Source organism: Acanthaster planci, unplaced genomic scaffold (assembly GCF_054643075.1).
Source record: "Acanthaster planci isolate LZ-2023a unplaced genomic scaffold, COTS_SCS Contig49, whole genome shotgun sequence".
In the NCBI taxonomy this organism is placed as follows: Eukaryota; Metazoa; Echinodermata; class Asteroidea; order Valvatida; family Acanthasteridae; genus Acanthaster; species Acanthaster planci.
Window position 1 is genome coordinate 38,196 of NW_028257673.1, and position 23,265 is coordinate 61,460.

General features: G+C 50.7%; 2 protein-coding genes across 2 annotated transcripts; both read right to left on the reverse strand.

The window, feature by feature from the left end:
* Positions 1-1,899: 1,899 nt before the first annotated feature.
* On the reverse strand, positions 1,900-3,642 carry LOC147795368 (uncharacterized). Its single transcript, XM_087131990.1, has 2 exons — positions 3,100-3,642; positions 1,900-1,914 (listed from the first exon to the last, which is right to left on the reverse strand). The coding sequence occupies exons 1-2, from the start codon at positions 3,640-3,642 to the stop codon at positions 1,900-1,902; spliced, it is 558 nt and encodes a 185-aa protein (XP_086988116.1).
* A 385-nt stretch (positions 3,643-4,027) lies between these two features.
* LOC110990605 (uncharacterized) lies at positions 4,028-15,205 on the reverse strand. The gene is made up of 2 exons (XM_087131991.1): positions 13,272-15,205; positions 4,028-7,205 (listed from the first exon to the last, which is right to left on the reverse strand). Exon 2 carries the CDS (start codon positions 6,934-6,936, stop codon positions 5,845-5,847), a length of 1,092 nt encoding a protein of 363 aa, XP_086988117.1. The 5' UTR covers positions 6,937-7,205; positions 13,272-15,205; the 3' UTR covers positions 4,028-5,844.
* Between the last annotated feature and the right edge of the window lie 8,060 nt (positions 15,206-23,265).

The window sequence follows — 23,265 nt, forward strand, 5'->3', positions numbered from 1 at the left end:
CTGGGCTGGTATGGCAGCAGAGGTGCGATCTGCAGTCCGACGATGCAGTGTGTGTGCTAGTAAAAAGTCTCCAGCGAGGAAAAGTAGAGCCCCACTGCAGCAACGTCTGGTTGGCGCACCGATGGAGCGCATTGCTGTTGACATGGTTGGTCTTCTTCCAAAGAGCGATGGGGGAATAAGTATATCCTCGTAGTTGGCGACTACTTTAGTAAGTGGATGGAGGCTTATCCCGTCGCAGACGAGAAGGCAACTACGGTGGCGGAAACACTGGTCAGCGAGTTCCTGTGTAGGTTCGGAGTTCCTGTCAAGTTACATTCGGATCAGGGCAGGAACTTTGAGTCGCAAATATTCTCGGAGATGTGTACCTTACTTGGGATAGAAAAGACACGCACCACGCCGTATAATCCCAAGTCCGACGGCCTAATTGAACGCTTAAACAGGACTCTGTTGACCATGATCTCAACCATGATTGAGCCCCACAGGCGTCAGAAAGACTGGGATATGAAATTGCCGTTTGCGACCTTCGCCTACCGAGCTACACCGCAAGAATCGACCGGGGAAACGCCCAATATGCTCATGTTGGGGAGGGAGGTGTACCTACCCGTCGACTTGGCTGCTGGAACGGCAACGACAGACAACAGGAACCCGGAGGCCGTGCAAACGGACTATGCACTCAATCTCAGGGAGGACATTCAAGCGGCTCATAATCGGGCGAGAGAGTGCTTGAGGAAAAGCGCTAGGCGACAGAAGAAAACGTATGACCGTCGCGTTGTACATGATAGGATTTGTAGTGAGAGTGTAGTTAAGAGAAACCTTCACCTCTGTAGGCTTTGTAGTGCGCCTAGAAAAACCGTAACGAAGGTATCAGGGGTTAAATTATCTCTTTTTTTTGGATCTACTGTTTGCTTACACAGAGAGAAACCTGACTGGCGAAGATGGGAGGGAGTGAAGAGATGGTGGAGTGTCCGAGATGCCACGCGATGATGCACAAGAGAAGCCTTGATCGACATCTAACCGTGGAGCATGGCCCAAGGCTTTTCTACTGGTGTCTTTGATGCTCATATAAAAACAACCGTCGAGATAACCTGAGGGCCCACTACAAGGATTGCCACCCAGAAAGGATCTCCGAAGTGGATCACATCAAAGGTGAGACTTATGAAGAACGGGAGAAGAGGAGAACCACTTCAGGCAGGTCAACGTCGAGGGGTGACGGAGAATCTAACAGAAGCTGTCCTAGGAAGGAGACTAGGGATGGCAAGACAAGTAAGCAGGGCAAGGACACTAAGAGGAAGCGTAGCCTGGATGGGGAAAGGCAGCGTAAAGACAAGAAGTCGAGGAGTGACGGGTCAGCACCCTCTTGCACTGTCTCCCGACCGCCAGATGACCTTCCAGTGGGCCTGTCTCCCCCTAGAAGGCGTTTGCCAAGTCCGAAAAAATCTGCAATGGCTGGGAATACTGGAACCAAGAGCCTAGAGAAGGAAGTCGTCGCCCCTATGAAGGCAAAAGATATACCTGCTAAGGAGCTGGATGGATTTGCGGAGTCTGCAGCAGATGTGCCTGAAGCCGCGAGGGAGGTGGGGATAGTTTCCGGTTCTGGGCAGCAGGGTGACAAGGATCTCATGGAACTGGCAGAAATAGAATAGAAAGTAGGTTTGCGGTAGCACCATGGACGTATCTCTTTTGTGAGTATTTGCGGTTCTGAAAAGAACCAGTGGTACTCGACGTTTCGAGCAGTATGCTCTGCTCGTCATCAGGAGAATGCCGGATACTGACTGGGAGTGGAGCTTAAGTAGTCTGGTGGAGGATTCTAGAGACAGGGGATTAGTCCGATGATGCGTGAAGGCGGGAACTCTGGAGAAGGGATTAGGCTGGCTCGGTGATGCGTGGCGGTAAACTTACTCAGGTGTGGCAGTACTGTTGGGGGTGTGGATTGGTAAACATGGGTGCTAAGGGTATAGAGGACCCATAGGCAGACTAAAGGAAGAACTGGGGCAGGGTGCCAAGGGGTATAGATGACCCATAAGGCGAGCTAAGAAGGGTTGAGGATGGGGCGCCAGATGTCACTGAAGATGAAGCCTGTGTCTTGCGGAACTGTTCTGTTCTTGTAAATCTCAATAGCCTCACGAACACGGCGTGGATACCATTGTTGTATGTTGGCAATGAGATGGGCTTGTTGCCAGTGGACTTGGTGGTCTTCAGTGCTGGAGTGCTTGATGATGGCAGATTTCTCGAGATCCCCCCGTCGTCCATGGGCTCGGTGTTCGTTGAGTCTGGTGGTGAGATCTCTGCCAGTCTCGCCGATATACACCTTGCCGCATTCGCAGGGGATCCTGTAGACGCCTGGCTTGGTCTTGGGGTCTTGCTTGTCCTTGTGTGACTGGAGAGCTGCTTGGATCTTGTTGGGGGCGGTATGGAAGACTTTGATGCCATGGTGTAGAAGGATGCGCTGGATCCGGTGGGAGGTATTGCCTATGTAGGGGAGGGTGACAGAACTAATGTGCCTAATGGGTTGACCTTGGGTATAGGAGACCCGCTGGTCTGGAGGGGGTCTAGGGTCTTGGGTCTTGATCTGTCTTGACTTGAATCCGTTCCGCTGTAGTGCTGTGGAGATGTGATGAAGTTCCAGTTGCAGGTGGTCTTGGTCGCAGATTTGTATGCTCGGCGCACGAGGGTTCTGTTGACGGAGGCCTTGATGCTGGGATGGTGGAAAGACCGGTTGTTTAGGTAGCGGTCGGTGTGTGTTGGCTTCCTATACACTGTGCGGGATAGGGTGCCATCTTGTGATCTTGAAACCTCGACATCCAAGAATGCAATGCGACCGTCTTGTTCCTGCTCCATGGTGAACTGGATGTCGTTGTGTTGGCTGTTGAGGTGTTGAAGAAACAGCTGGAGGTCTTGTGGGCTGTGTGGCCAGACGACGAAAGTGTCGTCCACATACCGGATCCATACGCTGGGCTTGAGGTCTGCGGAGAAGAGGGCTGTCTGCTCAAATTCTTCCATGAACAGGTCTGCCAGAACCGGGGATAGAGGCGATCCCATGGAGGTTCCGGAAGACTGCTCGAAGAATTTGTCTCTCCACTGGAAGCAGGAAGATGTTACGCAGCTGCTCAGGAGATCGTGGATTTGATGTGGTGTGAGGTTGGTCCGGTCGCTGAGTGAGGGATCTTGAAGTAACCTATCCTTGGCGATGGTGCATGCTTCGAATGTGGGAACATTAGTGAAGAGCGAGACCACATCGAAGCTGACCATTATGTCTGTGGGGCGTAGAGACAACCCGTCGATGAACTGGGCGAACTGGTCCGAGTTCTTGATATGATGTGGGGTGTTGCCAACCAGAGGGTGAAGGATCTTGGTGAGGTGCCTGGCAGTGTTGTAGGTGGGGCCACCTCGGGAAGCTACGATGGGTCGGAGTGGGATACCGGTCTTGTGTATCTTGGGCTGGCCGAAGAATCTTGGACATCTTGAACTTGAGGGTCGAAGCTGTCGGTATAGGGCCATGGAGATGCTGTCTGACCGTTGGAGGGCTAGGAGCTTAGCCTGGAATCTCTTTTGGATGGAAGGTATGGGGTTCTTGTGAAGGGGCCGGTAGGCACCCGACTCAAGAATATCCCGCACCTTACGGTCATAGTCAGCTTTGTCCATGACGACAGTTGCGTTCCCCTTGTCTGCAGCGAGGATGTGGATGGAGTGATCTCTACGTAGGCTGTTGATGGCTTGCTTTATCTCCTACACCAATGCTGTGGGATCAAGATAATGAGCCTGCTGAGGAGCGGCCAGTGGCCCGATCTGGGGGAAAACCACGTGGGATGATTGAGATGTTCCACAGGCAGCCCACTGAGGGAGATGTGCCCCGTGAAGATACATGTAGTGACAAGCTGCCACACAGGCCTCAACCCATGCTACCTGAAAAACTTCTACCTGGACAGGTGCTCCACGTGAATGAAACCAGGGAGACCTACCTGTAAGCCAGCCCCGAGCGGTTGGTGGAAAGGTAATCTGAAAATGAGCAAAGTTATGCAAACATCAGTAATTGTTGCAAAACTGGACAACGTCTTTAATCACTGACTGCTCATCAAGGAATCTTTCATCATGTAATCAACACCTTCTTTCGCACTAACAAATTATCGCTCAAACTTATAACCATTCAGAAGGTCTAAATAGTACATTCAATCCCAAAGAAATGAAACTCTAACTAATGGACGAAAGAAACATAATACACAAAATTTTCGCACATGCATAGAAGAATGGCAAGAGCACAATTGTCAAATACTCATTTAGATCCTTAAACTATACTGTGTCTTTTCACCGGGCTGAGTTACGCAAGTAAGTGAACCAAAATAAGAGTGAAGTCAATCCTATTAAAAATGCACAAGGAAAATGTGTGTTCTTGGCCCTACTAGTTTTCACACGGTTTGGCACTTGCAGCTGCTGCCATATAAGCACATGGTCGAAGATAAACAACCTCTTATCTCAAACAGTGCCTGTGGTCACTACCCAGTGGACCCCATGGGCACATCCTGTCTCCCCTACCATCGCCCGAATACTAATGAGCTAGGGCTTGGTTCCAGGAATGCGTGACTAATCTCTGCTTGGACCATTTCCTGCCCAATGTACGATAGCCACATACACTGTACAAATACTTGCAATATAAAATGCATGGTCCAACTCTACTGAGTTTCTCCAGAAAGTGGCGACTTTCAAAAGTTATGAACAAGTGGAAAAGTTACTAAATCACACATTCGTCCACATCCTCTGTGCACGTAAAGAAATACCTCTAAGAATGAGAAATCGCTCTTATCAACGTAATAATCTGGCAAGTGGCACTCCAAAACCTGTCACTTTTCTAAGGTTATATAAACGCAATCAAAATCTGGCATCTCCTACTGGAAACTTAAATAAACTTCCTCAAACTTTCCAAAACTGGAACCCAAATCCTTGTTTTTCCTGCTTCCCGTGAAACTATCATTTGGGAAGTTTTAGAAAACACAAATCAAAGTTAAACCTTTCTCTAGTTGCTTTGCTTTCTTTTAAGCCAAATTTTAACCGAAATCACTGGGTTCAAGAAAGACAAAACAGTATCAATCCTACAATTACATAAATACAACTAAGTCTAAAATATGAGATACATGTATAGTGAAAGGAAATGAACATACCTGAAAATGAGCAAAGTTATGCAAACATCAGTAATTGTTGCAAAACTGGACAACGTCTTTAATCACTGGCTGCTCATCAAGGAATGCTTGAGTCAGCCAAGGTGAACAAAGAGGGTGAAGTTCCATTTCCTGCTGGGTGCCTTAGCCAATCAGAAGGAAGTGACCATGGCAACTGGGTCACTGCCCAGCTTACCAACTGTACAGGCTAAAAGTGAGCATGTGCTAGCCACAAGAGCACAGGGAAAGTGTATGAGGCAAACATACGGGGAAAGACTATTTTTGGGGGGGAATTTCCTAAAACTTTCTCTCAGCTTTCGGAGGGGCCCTACATACTCCCCCGAAAAATTAAATGTTGTCCTCAACATTACAAAACAATCTGTAACAGAAACGTATGTACAAAAAAACAAATGAGTGCTCATCACCTTATAGGACTTATGTGGAGTCGGAAGTGCGAACTATGGAGAATCTCTCCAACTATGAGCCAAAAACATCTCTCCATAAGTTTACGGGCATAGTGCGATAACTGGAATCATTCAAGGTGATGAGCCAATTTAAATTCCAAAAATCTGATCAAGAAGATCAAGTTAAAAAAAGAAAGTCGCACTTCCCTGCAAGACTTTGCAATTTTGTCCTTAGGAGCCAAGCATCATTCAAATAGGTCACAATTACTACTGTTCTACTATTGTTCAGTTCAGCACACTCCAGGTGGGTTGAAGTACGGTAGAGACGTCACTGGATGCGATCCCTGTACATACTGCTGGAGAGGATACTGCGGTAGTGCAGGGTAGTATCCCATGGGTGGCACTGCATACATGGAAGGATATGGCTGTGGAAATGAACCATTCCCATAGGGCATTCTGTAGGGGTAAGGGGCTTGAGCAGAACCCATCTGCTGGTTGGGAACCTCAGGCGGAATGGGGGCGGGGACATGGTGTGGGGGCAGGGCATATTCACCGAAAACCTGTTCTGGGGTTTTCGCAGGGGGTTCCGTCGCGAGCACTGGCAGTACTGCAGAAACGTGTTGACGAGGGACACCAAGTTGATCATAGGTGAGTGCATCCGGTGGCTGTCTGTTCCGGCTTGGGTACCTGGCTTCAGTCTCTGCTGTGGATACATCGCTTCCTTCAGGTGGGGCTTCATCTACAGGGGGTTCTGGGAGAGCTGCCACACCCGGCTGTTGTTCAGGCTCCACGTTGAGTTCGAGGTCTGGAAGGGCCTGCATCTCCAGCTCTTCTTGGGGCTCTGCTGATGAAGGTTGGATGGATGTTGTAGGGTTTTCATGCCCCAATGTCTGGTGCCGATCAGGAATGATGTCCTCTTCTGGGGTGAACTGCTCCTGCAGTTGATGTGGCATCTGAAGATAGACCTCTTCATCGGAAGTGCTGCCGTCTTGAGTTGGGCTGGGCGATTGGTGAGTTAGTCGTTTTGAGCGTCGTTGCTTCTTTGGTTGAGCTGTAGGTTGTTCCCCAAGTGTTTCTGATGCAGGGAGGTGGTCACAGGAGAGGAGAAGATTTCGATGAAGAACCCGTGTCCGCCCCAGTCCATTCTCAGGTTTGACCTCATACACAGGCATGTCGTCCTGCATCTGCCTGATGACAGTGTGTATTTTCTCCTCCCAGTAGGCTCTCAGCTTTCCTGGACCACCGGTCTTGTTCAGATTTCTTACCAGCACTCGGTCTCCAGGCTGTAGGCTGACGCCATGTAGCTTTTTGTTGTACAGTTTCCGGTTGCGGAGCGCCGTCTTGGAGCTATGTCTGGAGGCTAGGGCGTATGCTTGCTCCATCTGGGCCTTCCATTTTGCAACATAGTCAGCATGGTTGGTAGCTGAGCCTTCTGTACTTGCTGGAAGGTTGAAGGAGATATCTATCGGAAGGCGGGGTGGTCTACCATACAGAAGATAGAAGGGTGAATACCCCGTAGCCTCGTTGCGGGTGCAATTGTATGCATGTACGACTTTATCAAGTGATGCCTTCCAGTTTGATTTCTGTTCTTCAGGTAGAGCTCCAACATGGACAGTAGGGTTCTGTTGAATCTCTCAACCTGTCCATTTCCCTGCGGATGATAGGGAGTTGTACGTAAATGCATGGTCCAACTCAGTAGAGTTGGACCATGCATTTTATATTGCAAGTATATGTACAGTGTATGTGGCTATCGTACATTGGACAGGAAATGGTCCAAGCAGAGATTAGTCACGCATTCCTGGAACCAAGCCCTAGCTCATTAGTATTCGGGCGAGGGTAGGGGAGACAGGATGTGCCCATGGGGTCCACTGGGTAGTGACCACAGGCACTGTTTGAGATAAGAGGTTGTTTATCTTCGACCATGTGCTTATATGGCAGCAGCTGCAAGTGCCAAACCGTGTGAAAACTAGTAGGGCCAAGAACACACATTTTTCTTGTGCATATTTAATAGGATTGACTTCACTCTTATTTTGGTTCACTTACTTGCGCAACTCAGCCCGGTGAAAAGACAGAGTGTAGTTTGAGGATCTAAATGAGTATTTGACAATTGTGCTCTTGCCATACTCCTATGCATGTGCGAAAAGTTTGTGTATTATGTTTCTTTCGTCCATTAATTAGAGTTTCATTTCTTTGGGATTGAATGTACTATTTAGACCTTCTGAATGGTTATAACTTTGAGCGATAGTGCGAAAGAAGGTGTTGTTTACATGATGAAAGATTCCTTGATGAGCAGCCAGTGATTAAAGACGTTGTCCAGTTTTGCAACAATTACTGATGTTTGCATAACTTTGCTCATTTTCAGATTACCTTTCCACCAACCCCTCGGGGCTGGCTTACATTTGGCGACCTTGCCAGGACAGGTGCGTCTGTTTGTTATGCAACTCTGACAAGCTAGACGACATGCGCCTGTCCTGTGACCAGAACCTGTGATGCAGCGGAGAGGGCAGCACCACGAATGACATAGCGGACCCGATCTCCCAGCAACCAGTGCCCCCCCCCTGTAAGAGAGAGATGGCATCCCTGGATGAGGTGGACGCCGATGTTCATGTGCGGCTGCAGTCAGCAACCAGGGATGTCCTGCTGGCTGTATATGCAGAACTCGGCCTGGAGGAGGGAGATGGGAAGACCAACTCAGCCCTTCTCCGACGAGTGAGGAAGCACCTCAGCAGTGACGACGTAGAGGGCCAGGAGGATGAGGGCCTTGCAGTACTTGGAAAAGTACTGTCAGTGCTGAAGGGGGCCCCATCAGGCACACCGCAGGAGGAGGAGGCAGCTGTATCAAGCCAGACGTGTGCCCCTTCATCGACGGAGGTAGCAGCTGGCCCGGTGTTCCGGAGGGAGTTTAAAATCTTTGGGCAAATTGGTGACGCGGGGCAGAAGGACAAAATAACCTTTTTGTCCCTAATGCATCAGATCGAGGCGGGGTTGGCGAGAAAATACAAGGAGAGAGAGGTGGTACAGGCCGTCATCAGGGCCATTAACCCAGCGTCACGCCTGGGAAGTTACCTTGAGGGAAACCTTCGCTCAACCTCGCTGACTTGTGTCGCATCCTAAGGTCACACTACGGGGAGAGGGATGCTACCGAGCTTTACTACCAGCTGTCGAGGGCCCGGCAAGATGTCAAGGAAAGTCCCCAGGAGTTCCTGATTCGAGCCATGGATTTGCAACAGAAGGTCCGGTTCGTCTCTAAGGAATTGACTGCAGGCCCAAAGTATGAGGCGGAACAGGTGAGGGCGATGTTCCTTCACTCACTCCAGACAGGATTCCGCAGTGATGGGGTACGGACCGACATGCGCCCGTATCTCCAGGACCAGAACATCACTGACGAGGAGCTACTAGAGAAGCTGAACATAGCAGCCAGTCATGAGGCAGAGCTTCAGCAGAAGATGAACGGGTCACGACCCGTTACAGTCAGCAGCGTCTCTCAGAACACACCTGAACCAGCACCCACCAAGACCCCCAAGCCCAACCCTCTAGTTGAAGACGTGAAGGAGCTGAAGCAGCAGGTTGCTGCCTTGGTCACAGCTCTGCAAGCAGGCGGCAACCAGTCCTCCAATGCAGCGAGCAGCAGAGCGACCCGCCCCAGGGGCCCTCCCAGGAAGTGGGGCTGCCAGGGATGCCAGACACAAGGTGTTGGTGACCAGTGTCGACACTGCTTCAAGTGTGGATCACCTGACCACTACATGCGGAACTGCAGCAACCAGTCGGGAAACGGCCAAGGGTTACCGCCAAGGGGCGAGCAGTAACCACCCCAGTGACAAAGTCCCAGCATAGAGAAACCACAATGGAGGAGCAGAGGACAGGAGTAACAGCCCAAGTATGTGCACACCTCACCCCGAGACAACACAAGAAAGTAAGTCGTCTAGTCGGGAACAGATGCATGGTGCACTGCTACATTGATGGGCAGCGGACAGAGGCACTTTGGGACACAGGGTCCCAGATCTCTCTTCGTCCCCGTTCGTGGTTTCGACAACATTTCGCACACGTCCCCTTACGACCCCTTCATCAGTTGCTGGGCGAGACCCCATTGGATGTGAGAGCTGCAAATTCAACCCCCATCCCATTTGACGGTTGGATCGAAGCTGGGTTCTCGCTGAGTGAGGAGGGAAATCAGACAACCCCAAAGCTGCAAGTACCCATGCTTGTAACCCCAGATGTGTGTGAACCCATCATCGGGTACAACGTCATTGAACAGTTCACGAAAGAGCATGAAGGCGACACCAGGGGCATCCTACGCTCAGGGTTTCCCAGGATGAAGTCTGCATCCATCAAGGCCCTGGTTAGTCTCCTTCATGATGATAGTCCTGATAGCCTGTGCCAAGTCAGAGTGGGAAAGAAAGGTGTAATGATTCCAAAGGGAACAACGAGAGCAGTGGCTTGCCGGGTTATGACAGGACCCGTCAGCGAAGACATCCCAGTGCTATTCGAGCCCAACATCAGTACGCCATGGCCAGATGAAGCAGATGTAGGAGAGTGCTGTGTAACAATACAGGCTGGTTCTTGTTCACACATTCGTGTGCCAGTGACTAATCACTCTGGACACGACGTCTTCATCAGAGGCCGAACTATCCTTGGCGATCTGCAACAGGTCAGGTCACTTCTTCCCTGCTTTGACGAACGTGCCCTGACTCATGAAGCCTCCCAAAACTCACAGGTGCGGGTTAATAAAGTGACTGTTCCACAGCACCAAAAGTCATCAGAGTGGACTCTGCCTGTAGACCTCAGTCATCTGTCTGAAGAGCAGAGACAAGCAGGAGAAGAAATGCTGAAGGAAGAGGCTGGGGCCTTTGCCAAAGATGACAGTGACATGGGGTGTATCACTAACCTTAAGATGAACATCCAACTCAAAGATGACAAACCCGTCCAGAGGACCTATCTTTCGGTACCCCGCCCCCTCTACAAAGAGGTGAAAGAGTGCCTCCAAGATCTCATAAACAGAGGGTGGATCGCCAAGTCTACCTCTCCGTATTCTTCTCCCATAGTCTGTGTTAGAAAAAAGGACGGCAGTCTTCGTCTCTGTATTGACTACCGGGAGCTGAACAACAAGACAATTCCGGACCGGCAACCCATTCCGAGGATCCAAGACGTTCTTGATGGTTTAGGCGGGAACTCTTGGTTCTCCACCCTTGACCAGGGTAAAGCCTACCATCAGGGATTCATGGCAGAAGACAGCAGACCCATGACAGCCTTTGTGACCCCATGGGGATTGTACGAGTGGCTGAGAATACCCTTTGGCCTCACGAACGCCCCAGCGGTGTTTCAACGGTGTATGGAGACGTGCCTCAAGGGTCTGACAGGGGAAATAGCCGTCATTTACCTGGATGACATACTTGTGTATGGTACGTCCTTTGAAGACCACTTGGAAAACATCCGCAAGGTACTCCATCGCTTACAACAACATGGAATCAAACTAAAGCCCAGTAAGTGCCGCCTGTTTCAGCGGGAGGTCCGATACCTTGGCCGTGTTGTCTCTGCAGAAGGACACAAGATGGACCCTGCTGACATCAGCGCCGTCCAAGCCTTGAAGGGCAAGGTACCAGGAACTGTAGGAGAGCTGTGGATATTACTTGGTTTCCTTGGTTATTACAGACGGTATATACAGGATTTCTCCCAGGTAGCCAAACCCCTGTATGACCTTTTCACTATCAGCCCAGGCAACCAAGAGAAACCCCAACACCATAACACTCAACGAGGCAAGGTGAAGCCCGCCAAACAAGGTGCAGGACAGGTCCCCTCTAAGCAACCAATCACCTGGACAAGCGAACACCAGCAAATTCTGAACTCCATTCTTGACCGGCTGACCAATCCACCTGTGATGGCATACCCTGACTTCTCCCTCCCCTTTGTCCTTCATACAGATGCGTCCAATGAGGGGTTGGGAGCTATCCTCTACCAGCGGCAACAGGGAAAGCTCAGAACCATCGGTTATGGGTCGCGAACTCTCACTCCGGCAGAGAAGAACTACAACTTACACTCGGGCAAGTTAGAATTCCTGGCCATGAAGTGGGCGATATGCGAGAAATTCCGTAACTACCTATACTACGCAAAGTCGTTCACGGTCTACACTGATAACAACCCGCTCACCTATGTCCTCACCTCTGCCCGGTTGAATGCCACGGGATATCGTTGGGTGGCGGAGTTGTCAGACTTCAACTTCGACATAAAGTATAAGCCAGGAAAATCCAATATCGATGCTGACACCCTCTCACGATTACCCCTCGACTTCGAGAAGTACATGGCCGATTGCACCCTCGAGACAACCCCAATGGCAATTTATGCCACTATCAAGGCTGTTAAAGCGCAGCAGTCAGGACTCCCATGGATAGCAGCAATCACCTCCTCAATCCCTCCCAGCAGTGAGGGAATCCAAGATGTAACAGATCAGGAGATGGCTGATGACCAGCGAGCAGACCCTGGGATAGGACCGGTACTGGAGTATGTCAGCTGCAACCGACGACCCAAGAAGCATGAGAGAAGCAGAAATCCAGAGACGAAAGCTCTTCTCCATGAGTGGGAGAAATTACATCTCAAACAGGGAAGACTCTACCGGCAGCGAGGGTCCCAGCGACAACTTGTTCTCCCCCAGAATCACAGACAGCGGGTGTACCGGGAACTACATAATGAACTGGGCCACCTGGGAGCAGAGAGAGTGCTCAGCCTTGCCCGAGATCGGTTCTACTGGCCCCATATGCAGAAAGACATCGAACACTACGTCACTCAAGAGTGCCCCTGCCTGAAACAGCGACGACCCAACAAGCCAACGCGTGCCCCTATGCAGAGCATCACTACCACAGAGCCATTCGAGTTAGTGTCCATCGACTTCTTGCACTTGGAGCGTAGTAGAGGTGGATACGAGTATATTTTGGTCGTAGTGGATCATTTCACCCGATTTTCCCAGGCCTATGCCACAACCAACAAGTCTGGTAGAACAGCTGCGGAGAAGATTTTCAACGACTTCGCCCTGAAGTTCGGGTTCCCTCGAAGGTTGCACCATGACCAGGGCCGGGAGTTCGAGAACCAGCTGTTTCACCGACTTCAGCAGCTGTGTGGTATTGAACAATCACGTACAACTCCCTATCATCCGCAGGGAAATGGACAGGTTGAGAGATTCAACAGAACCCTACTGTCCATGTTGCGAACTCTACCTGAAGAACAAAAATCAAACTTAAACCTTTCTCTAGTTGCTTTGCTTTCTTTTAAGCCAAATTTTAACCGAAATCACTGGGTTCAAGAAAGACAAAACAGTATCAATCCTACAATTACGTAAATACAACTAAGTCTAAAATATGAGATACATGTATAGTGAAAGGAAATGAACATACCTGAAAATGAGCAAAGTTATGCAAACATCAGTAATTGTTGCAAAACTGGACGTCTTTAATCACTGGCTGCTCATCAAGGAATGCTTGAGACAGCCAAGGTGAACAAAGAGGGTGAAGTTCCATTTCCTGCTGGGTGCCTTAGCCAATCAGAAGGAAGTGACCATGGCAACTGGGTCACTGCCCAGCTGACCAACTGTACAGGCTAAAAGTGAGCATGTGCTAGCCACAAGAGCACAGAGAAAGTGCATGAGGCAAACATACGGGGAAAGACTGTTTTTTTTTGGGGGGGGAATTTCCTAAAACTTTCTCTCAGCTTTCGGAGGGGCCCTACATACCTGTATGCGGATCTGTGGCGAGGTGAAGAGGGAGTTTGACATCGTCTACTTGAAGACACTACCTCCTAAAAAGGACGTCAAATCCGCTGCACCGCAGAACGCCAGTTGTCTCCGTCGTCTTACTCGTTGCAGGGATACCGGGGCGGAGGAAATCGGAGAGCCTATGGATCAAGAGGATCTGGAGAGGGCAATGATCGGCAATATCACCAAAATCCATGAGACATCTTCGACGAGCGTGTTCCAGGAGGGCCGAAAGCTCACCAAGGACAAGATAACACGGGTTTTCGATGTGAATTTCCGAGCAGGATTGAGGGAGTAAAACCTTAAGAAGTGGTATTGCCTTTAAGAAACCTTTTTACGAAAGCTGTTTATGCAAGTTTTGGCATCATGTTTTAGAGCCAGATTGTTTGGACTAGGCCCTTAGCTTAGAAGAATTAAGTGTTTCTTGGTTTTGTTATAAGACTTAAAGTTTTTAATGTATAGGTTTCCCCTTGTTCTAACTTAGAAGTGTATAATTTACCTGTGATTCCTTGAGGCACCTTTATTTCAACGACTGACTATGGAAACCTGTTTAGGAGTAAGAATGGATTTCGCTACTTTTATTTTTCAGATTTACGGTCAAAGGGACTGACCGATCTTAGGGCGTGGCTATGTAGCAAAATAGTGGGGTGGTTAGAGCGCCCTCTTTAATTATTTGCAGTTAAGCATTTATATCCCATAATCATAACCCGCGCATGGGTATATAAGGAATGCGCGCGAGCTACTCGCAGTCTTTCCTGTCTTTCTGTTGTTCGGTCATATTTGTGCGTGACGAGTTCGTACTGCTGCTTGGTTTGGCTGTCAGAGCAGTACGCTGTGCTGGAGAGTGATTACTGGGCACTAGGTTAGTGCAACTTCATTCAATTATTGTAATTAGTCCTGATAAGCACTCACATCTCTTTTATGGTCATCTTTTATGTAATTCAGCAGTACACAGTGCAAGTAAAGACGTAGGTGGTGTAAACAATTTGCAAATCCACAAGCCGCCCAATTAGGAGTTGCCTATTTAAGAGTCTCCTGTTTAAGAGAGTGCCAATATTAAAATAATCAACCAATCAAATTTGAAGCCAACCAGAGTCTTTATTGAGTTCGTCCAGGAAATCCCCCAGTACCAGTAACCCACGGTACCGGCCCCCTTTCTGCCAGCCCCAAGACCAGACCCGTGGGTGCAACTTGTTAGGCTTCGGCGCCTGGCGGTAGACTGCCTCCAAACGGACCTGCCCCCCTGGTTGCCTCTACAGCCGCTCGTCGGGTCGACCAAAGGCACGCCGGAGGCTCCGTCGCTGGAGACCGTTACAATACTCAAGTCAGGATCGTTACGCTGAGCTTGAGACAGCTCATCCTTGCTCATACCTGAAAAGACATTGCTAACAGAAGCACATGTTACTCTTGTTGGGGTAACCTCTGCAATGCAGGCCCCAGACCTAGACGGAACCCTTGAAAGAGCATTGGAATTTTTATGGTGATAACCAGGCCGATGGGAAATGTCAAAATCAAAACTACTTAATGTCTCCAGCCATCTTGCAAGTTGACCCTGGACATCTTTGAAGTTAAACAGCCACCTCAAGGATCCATGATCTGTCCGTAGCGTAAATTTCTTCCCATACAAGTCGTGTTTATAATGCTCAATGGAATGAACCACGGCCAGCAACTCCCGTTTTGTAACACTATAGTTTTGTTCACTTTGCTCAATTTGCGGCTGGCATAACCAACGACCTGTTCCTGTCCATTCTGCACTTGTGACAGAACACCGCCAATTTCATCGTCACTAGCATCCGTGTCCAATACAAACGGCAGTGAAAAATCAGGGAATGCTAGGACAGGCGCTGAAGTCAATCTTTCCTTTAACATGCTAAAGGCAGTTTCACATTCCCGAGTCCACTTGAACCTACATCTTTCTGGGTAAGCTTGTGAAGTGGCGAAGCAATACAGGCAAAATCTTATAAGCCTATAATAAGAGCATAACCCAATAAAGCTACGCACCTCCTTTAGGCTACAAGGAGTAGGCCAATCATGAACCAATCATGTCTTCTATGGATCAGTCGAAACACCTTTTTCAGAGACTACAAGGCCAAGGTAAGTGATTTCTGATTGAAACAGACAACACTTTTTTGGTTTCAATTTGAGTTTCGCTTTGGTAAGACAGGCGAATACTTCACTATCTCGAGACACATGATCTTCAAATGTTTGGGCATATATCAGAATATCATCTAACTACACTAGAAAGGTTTCCCAATGAAGACCAGCCAACACCACCTCCATTAGTCGTTCGAATGTACCAGGAGCATTACAAAGACCAAATGGCATGACATTAAATTCGTACAAGCCATTACCTGTTGTAAAGGCAGTCTTCTCTTTGTCTTGAGGGCACATCTCCACCTGCCAGTACCCACTCGTCAAATCTAACGAGGAGAACCATCTGGAACCTGCCAATGCATCTAGGGTATCATTAACTCGGGGAGTGGATATGCATCTTTGACGGTTACCTTATTCAACTCCCTGTAATCTTATTGAATTATCCTTCTTTACCAGAACTATAGGGCTGGCCCAAGGACTATTGGACGGAGAAATGACACCAGCTTCCAACATGTCTGCTACCTGTTTTTGTGCTTCCAGTCGTTGATAATGAGGTAAACGCCTTGCAGGTTGCCGACGAGGCCGAGCATCTCCTGTGTTAATTCTGTGATGAACTATATCAGTTTGTCCATTGGCAAGTTCACCTGACTTAGAAAATACATGATCATACCCGCATAACAATTCTTTTAATTTAACCTTTTGGGAAGTAGTCATTGCTTCGGCACTACGTTCATAAAACTTATTTAACTCGGGATGTTAATCAATCTCTTGGTCATTTTGTGTGTTCAAGTCTCCATCTCTATCACCAATTTCATCAGCAGATTGAAGAAGGGCAATCTGTGTGCCCTTATACAAAGTGCACACATAAGGCTGTAAATTAAAAACCCCCAATGGTACTCGACTCTGGTCAGCACAAATAAACGTTCGACCAACCAACAACCCATTATTCTTTTTGTAAAATCTTGCTGAAGTTTGAACGAACCCTTGTGCTTTACTGGCACTGCGATTGTGTAACCTCCCAGGAATTACTACTTCTTGTTTTGCCGGGATGGTCACCGTCTCGGCCACTGTGATTCGACACCAAGTAAACGTCAAACCCTCGGAGACAATCGGGACCTCAACAGAATCAAATCTCAGTTTTCGTTTCGGTAGATCTAACACACCTCCATTTATTGATAAAAAGTCAAGACCAAAGATACCTGCTTGGGTAATTGGTGCAACCACAATTTGGTGACGCCTTCTCAGCTTACCAAGCCCGACAATGACGTCTGTGCAGCCAATCACCTCCTGACAACTTCCTTCAGCTGCTACAATAGACTGTTCCCAAGGCTTCATATTCTGTCGGATACTTAAAGGCATCATTTCCCACATGTGAGAATGCAAAATGGTAACTGAGGACCCTGTATCAATAAGGAACTTGATATTGACACCATGAATACAACCTCGTACAAAACAAACAGAGGACTGGGCCTGATTATCTAATTTTAACTGAGCAGTGGCCCCTTGCTCAGCCTACTGCGGTTTTCCTGTACTTGTGACTGACCTTGGTCGACTGATGTAGGTGTAGTAGATGAAACCCGCTCAGCGGCAAGTTCTGGACACTCTGACCGTCTATGCCCTGGCTGTTGACACTTCCAGCAGACAAGTGGTACCACCGGCTTTGTCTGGAATTGGAACTCATAAGGCTCTTAAGTTCTGCAATGGATTGTTCTCGTTGGTGAACTTTACGTTCTAGGTCTGAATCTGTCTGTCGAGTAGCACTAGAGACCAGTTTCTTTGGAAGTTCTTTATTACATTCTAAATGTAAAAATGCCTCTTCTTCTAGTGCCAATGACAAGGCTTCACCTAGTGACTTCGGCTTTGCACGTCTAACCTGCATCCTTACTTCAAGTAAGTCAAGTGATTCAATAAATTGGTCCCTACCAATCTCTTCTCTGACTTCTGAGGACACATTAGGGCATGCAAATCGACGGATCTCACGAGCAAGTTCCGGCAAAGATTCACCCTTTTTACGAGACCTTTCCTTCAGAGCATTTACCAACTCAGAGAAATAATTTTTCTTTTTATCTGACAAGTCTGTGTATACCTGTAAGGCTGAGCCCCTTAACCGTACAGCAAGAAATCTAGTCTTTTGTTCCTTACTCCATCCATTAATTTGACTACATAATTCTAAATTTGTTAGCCAGTCCTCTAAAGGAGTCTTGCCATCGTAAGTATCGGGCAAAGAAATGGGCTTTGATGAAGTTGATCTTGGTAAATTAGAATGCAAACTAAAATCACCAGGGTATACACTGCCTGCATATTCATTCTCAGTGGGCCTACAACTACTATGTACATCTGAAGGTGGTGTTTGACGTACTTCGTGCGTACCCCGTGTGTGTTTCACATTGCCCGCAGGGGAGGACTCACGACTGGGTGCAAAATGAACTTTAACACCCACGGGCTTAGGCGTTGCCCCCATCCCAGTCGCACCTAACAAATGTAAATTACGATCCAACTCTTCTTCTACATGGAAATAGTACGATTCAACTGAGCCCCAACGGCATCTCTTATTGAATCCATACTGATATTGCCATCAAAAGAAAATCCCACCGCTGCCGCAAAAAACTGTAACGGAATCCTTTTAATTAGGACTCCGCCAGTAGTCGGAACACACACAAATCAACTGAACAGAAAAGAACTATTTTTAAATTCGCCACTGGCCAACTGGCCTCTGGCATTTAATTAATGAACAAAAATAATTGCATCATTTCAAATATTTACAATTTGACAGTATGGATTCAAATCGTTGAATCAGCCCAACAAGTTTCTCGGCTGTAATTCACAATCTAATTAGCTCGTGGCTCTAGCCAGCAAATAAGCGAATCAAGTGCTATCTTTAAACAGTTTGATCAGTACTCATTACTGCATCTACAATTATACAGCACAACCAGTGAATTATACAATAATAACGGAGCTACAGACACGGCTTAGATGAGGCACGGGGCACAATTGCATGAAGATAGAAAATAAACTTACAGAATTTGTCAGGATATCCACGTGTTTCAGAAGTGGCATTCATACATGTTCATGCAACAGAAACAAATCAAAACAGCATGTTGCCTTTACCAGCACTCAGTCGCAAATCTTCGACAGGCAATAGTGGGCTCTAGTTTTTATACAGAGTGCCCAACCCAGTTTTCAAAAGAAGGAATGTAAGGGGGTGGCCCTCCATTCTCTGGTGATACAAAATAATTCAAATATAAATGACTGATCTACAGACTGCACTCTGAGCTTTGCTAAGCTTATCCAACTTAACAAAAGAGTCCTGGTTAAGAAAAGAACAAGTCAAATTCTCAGCATGCAATGAGCCATGAGCAAACACAAAAAAGGTATTCTAATTAGACATCAAAAAGGCTTTTCGTTACATTATGTTGCAAGAAGTTTTCTGCAAGTTAATTCACAGACCTTGGTCTCTTATTTATGTATTTTCTGTGTTCATGAGAAATTTGAGGTTGTTCCGCTCATTTTATAAAATTTAGCGCCCGCTGGCCTAGATGCATCACGCATGCTTAACACGCGATACACGGACATTGTTGACCAGTTTGCCTGAATTGTTCATAATTTTCTTGTGAATTGCCGTAGGCCTATGCAGAAATTTTAACATAGATTGAGACGGTTGTTCTTCACTTTTTGAGATACTTTTGAAAGCTTTCCTCCCTACTGATGCCATTCAACCAGCACAAAATTGCCCCCCCCCAAAAAAAATGTTCCGACCTACCGATCCAATTTTTGAGAGGCATGTACCGCAAATTAACATTACATGTATTTTTTGGGCTTAATAAAAAGATTACATGATGTATGCAGTAGGACTGCATACATCACCCATTGTCGACGTCCGTGGGGCGCCCTCAGGCGGCGGGGACACACTGGGAGAGGCGTTCCAGTCGGAGCGCCCTCAGGGTAGGTCCGCGGCTGGGGGGTCCTGGCGGGGGCCGGGCGGAAGTTCATTCATGTCTTGTGGTAGCGTCGGGGCGCCCTCTCGTGGTACCGTCGTAGCCGAGAGAATGCTCCACTCGGAGCACAGCCGGGCGGCTGCCGCGGGGTTGGAGCCTCGGTGCGAGGTAGCTGAAGTTGGTAATACTAGCCATAGTTTAGGGGCATAGTTTAGTTTTGCAGCGCCGCGGTGGCTCTGGAAGCGTCCCTCTCGGAGCGCGGGCCGTGGCGGCGGCCATGGGGGCGGGGCCCCGACGCGAATTGAGGGGAGCTAGCGGACCCGTGACAGGTTTTGGGGCGCCCTCGCACGCCGGGGATGTGGCCGGTGTGGCTTACCGCCTGGAGCGCTGCGAAGCTGCGGCCACGGTCGTCGGGATGGAGGGTCGAGACGGGCTAGCTGGAGTTTGTGATATAAATAAGGAGATGCGGACGCCCCCGCGCGGTGAAACTGCGCCGGGTGGCGCGACTAGGGTGGATCCCCGCGCGGGGATCCACTATATCTGTATGAGGCGGATCCCCCTCGGATCCACGCTCAAACCCATGAGGCGGATCCCCGTTTGGGGGTCCACACATGTCTGTGTGAGGCGGATCCCTCTCGGATCTACACGCGGACGCATGGGGCGGATCCCCACCCGGTGATCCACACGCAATTATATGATGCGGATCCCCTTCGGATCCACGCTCAAACCCATGAGGCGGATCCTCGTTTGGGGGTCCGCACACGTCTGTGTGAGGCGGATCCCTCTCGGATCTACACGCGGACGCATGGGGCGGATCCCTGGATCCACACGCAACTATATGAGGCGGATCCCCACTTAGGGATCTGCACGTGTCTGTGTGAGGCGGATCCCCCTCGGATCCACGCACAGGTACATGAGGCGGATCCCCACCAGATCCGCACACAGACTTACGAGGCCGATCCCTGTGCGGGGGGAGCCGATCAGAAGGACCGAAGACCAGTGCTACTTCCGGACCGGTATGACGGAAGCTCGTCCTGGGCGGATTACCTCACACACTTCGAGAGTGTGGCCACCGTCAATAAACGGAGCAGGGCCAAGAAGGCGGAGTACTTGGCCTCCCATGTGCGTGGACTGGCCCAGGAGGCATTCACCGACTTGTCGCCGGAGGCCTGGAGGGACTACGTGAGCGTCCTTGAACATTTCGAGCGGCGGTTTGGAGTTGCTTCGCAGGTGCCGCTCCATCGGGCTCAACTTTCCAAGCGGGTGCGCGGTCGGGGAGAGTCCCTAGAGGAACTGGGGAGGTCCATCCGACGGTTAGTCCTCCGGAGTAACCCCATTTTGCCCACGCAGGCGCGTGAAGATCTGGCGGTTTAGGCCTTACGGAACGCCCTGGAGGACGAACAATTGCAGTGCCATGTCTTCGCAAGTAAGGCCACAACCCTGGCAGAGGCGATTACCCTGGCCACTGAGATGGAGGCCTTTTTGGAGTCCCAGGCCTATCAGCAGAAGGGTAGGATCGAGGCCAAGGAGGCCCGAGTGGTCGAGGAACCCCCCGCAGGTACGCCAGGCAAGGCGGGGGTGGCGGGTGGAGACCCACCCTTGCTGGGTGCCCCCTCGCGGGTCCGGTGCTACAGGTGCCGCGAGTATGGGCATTCCCGCCGGGATTGCCTGCGCGGGAAGGGGAAGGGTGGCGCCGTCCGCGGCCGGCTGCCGGCGGAGCCAGTCTCGACGGCGCCGCCGGGGCCGGCCCCTCCGACGGATTCGGCACCCCTTCGGAGCCGGCCGCCGGAGGCAGAGGACAAGTCCCTGGTTGCGACAGCCGAAATGGACGGAGAGGAGGATGACTCGATTTTGGACGGGTTTCCCGAGGTCTGGGACCTGAGCAAGCTAGCTCAGGAGCAGCAGGACGACCCGGAGCTGGGACTGGTCCGCCAGTGGCTGGTGGCGGGGAGCGACCGGCCTGAATGGGAGGACATCTCCTACCTTGGCGCCGGGTTCAAAAGCTGGTGGTCCAGATGGGACACACTGCACCTATTCCGAGGGGTCTTGCAGGTGAAGTGGGCAAGGGCTGACGGGGGGCCCCCCACCTGGAAGATCGCCGTCCCGCAGGCCAGGGTGCGAGACGTTCTGCTTCTTGCCCACAACCACCGAACTGCTGGACACCTCGGGCTCGCTCGGACCGTGGCCCGACTCAGGCAGGCTCCTGTGTATTGGAGGGAGATGAGACAGCAGGCTGAGGAGTGGTGCCAGAAGTGTCATCTCTGCGGTTCTAAGAAGTCCCCACCGCGTCCCGGGAGAGCTCCGCTTCGACAATACCTGGTGGGGGCCCCTATGGAGCGGATCGCCATTGACCTTATCGGACGCCTGCCCCAAACCAAAGCCGGAAACACCAGTATAATGGTAGTGGCAGACTATTTCATGAAGTGGGTGGAGGCGTTTCCCCTTCTGGATCTGACGGCCGAGACTGTGGTCAAGACCCTCGTAGAGCAGGTGACCACGCCCTTCGGGACACCCCTCGAGATCCACACAGATCAAGGGCGGGAGTTCAAGGCGGGCCTGTTCCGTGGGGTCTGCCAGCTGTTGGGCATCCACAAGACCAGGACGACTCCGTTCCACCCCCAGTCCGACGGCATGGTCGAACGGCTCAATCATACCTTGAAGACCATGCTGAGCATGTTTGTAGATGAGAATAAGGACGACTGGGACGAACATCTTCCCTTCGTCCTGATGGCCTACCGCTCCTCTCAGCACGATAGCACCAGGCTCACCCCGAACATGCTCATGCTCGGGAGGGAGGTGGGACTTCCCCTGGACGTCGTTGTGGGGTCACCGGAGGAACAGACGGAGACTACCGAGCCACTAAATTATGTCGACGAGCTGAGAGCGAAGCTCACACGGGCCCACGAGTTTGCCCGGCGACACCTGAGGCAGACTCAGAGCTACCAGAAGAAGCAGTATGACCTTCGCGCCAAGGAAGGTGGGTTCGAGCCCGGCCAGCCTGTTTGGCTTTTTACCCCAAAGAAGAAGGTCGGCCGCTCCCCCAAGCTGCAACGGTGGTGGGACGGACCCTTCGCGGTGCTACAACGCCTCAATGACGTGACCTACAAAGTGTAGCGTAGCGCCCGAGCGAAGGCTCAAATCGTGCATCGCAATTGGCTCAAGCGCTACCCGGGTGACGTGCAGCTTGGATGGTGGGAGCGCGCAGCCCGCGGAGCCTTGGCCGAGGAGGCGCCAGTGCGGGCAGGGGGGCAAGGAGCCAGCGGATCCAGACCCTCAGTCCTGCCCGCGGGGGCCGTCTCCCCCGTTGACGAAGGGACCGCACTGGAACCTATTGACGGGGCGAAGTCGGGACACCCGGGCCGCAGCGGCGGCATGTCGAACGGGGAGAATTCAGACACAAGCAGCCAGGGAGGCAGCGCGCCGGCGGAGCCATCGCCGTGCGAGCCGGAGGCGGGGGGAGCACGCGTGACTCGCATGGGGCGGCGGGTTCGGCGCCCGTCGCGATTCTGCTCCACGCTAACTCCTGAATCTCCCTCTGTTTCTCTCCCCAAGATGGACCGGTTGGCCTGCCCCCACTGTCGATGGGAATTCCGTCAACGGACCAATTTGCGGCGACACCTTAGGAAGGCTTGTCCGGAGCTGTTCGCCGCCCGGCCCTATACCTGTGAGCGGGGGTGTGGCCGATGCTTCTACCGCTCAGACATGCGGGATCGGCACCACCGACACTGCGACCACGTCCTCGTCGGCCAGATCCAGGCGGAGGATCCTGACGTCCCGGAGGTCTACGCCAGTGGCGGGGAGTTGGGGGGTGACGAGTTCCCCATGGAGCAGTCACTCCCCCCTGCCTGTCCTCCGGAGGGAGCCACCCGGACCCGCCCCCGGTCAGCTGCTGCAGGTGAGCCCTCGCCGCCGGTGCCCTCTCGGCGCCGAAGGCGGGGGTCGCG

Excerpts from the sequence above, each read along its gene's own strand:
- LOC110990605 (XM_087131991.1), bottom strand. The coding sequence starts at position 6,936 with ATGGAGCAAGCATACGCCCTAGCCTCCAGACATAGCTCCAAGACGGCG.
- LOC147795368 (XM_087131990.1), bottom strand. The coding sequence starts at position 3,642 with ATGGACAAAGCTGACTATGACCGTAAGGTGCGGGATATTCTTGAGTCG.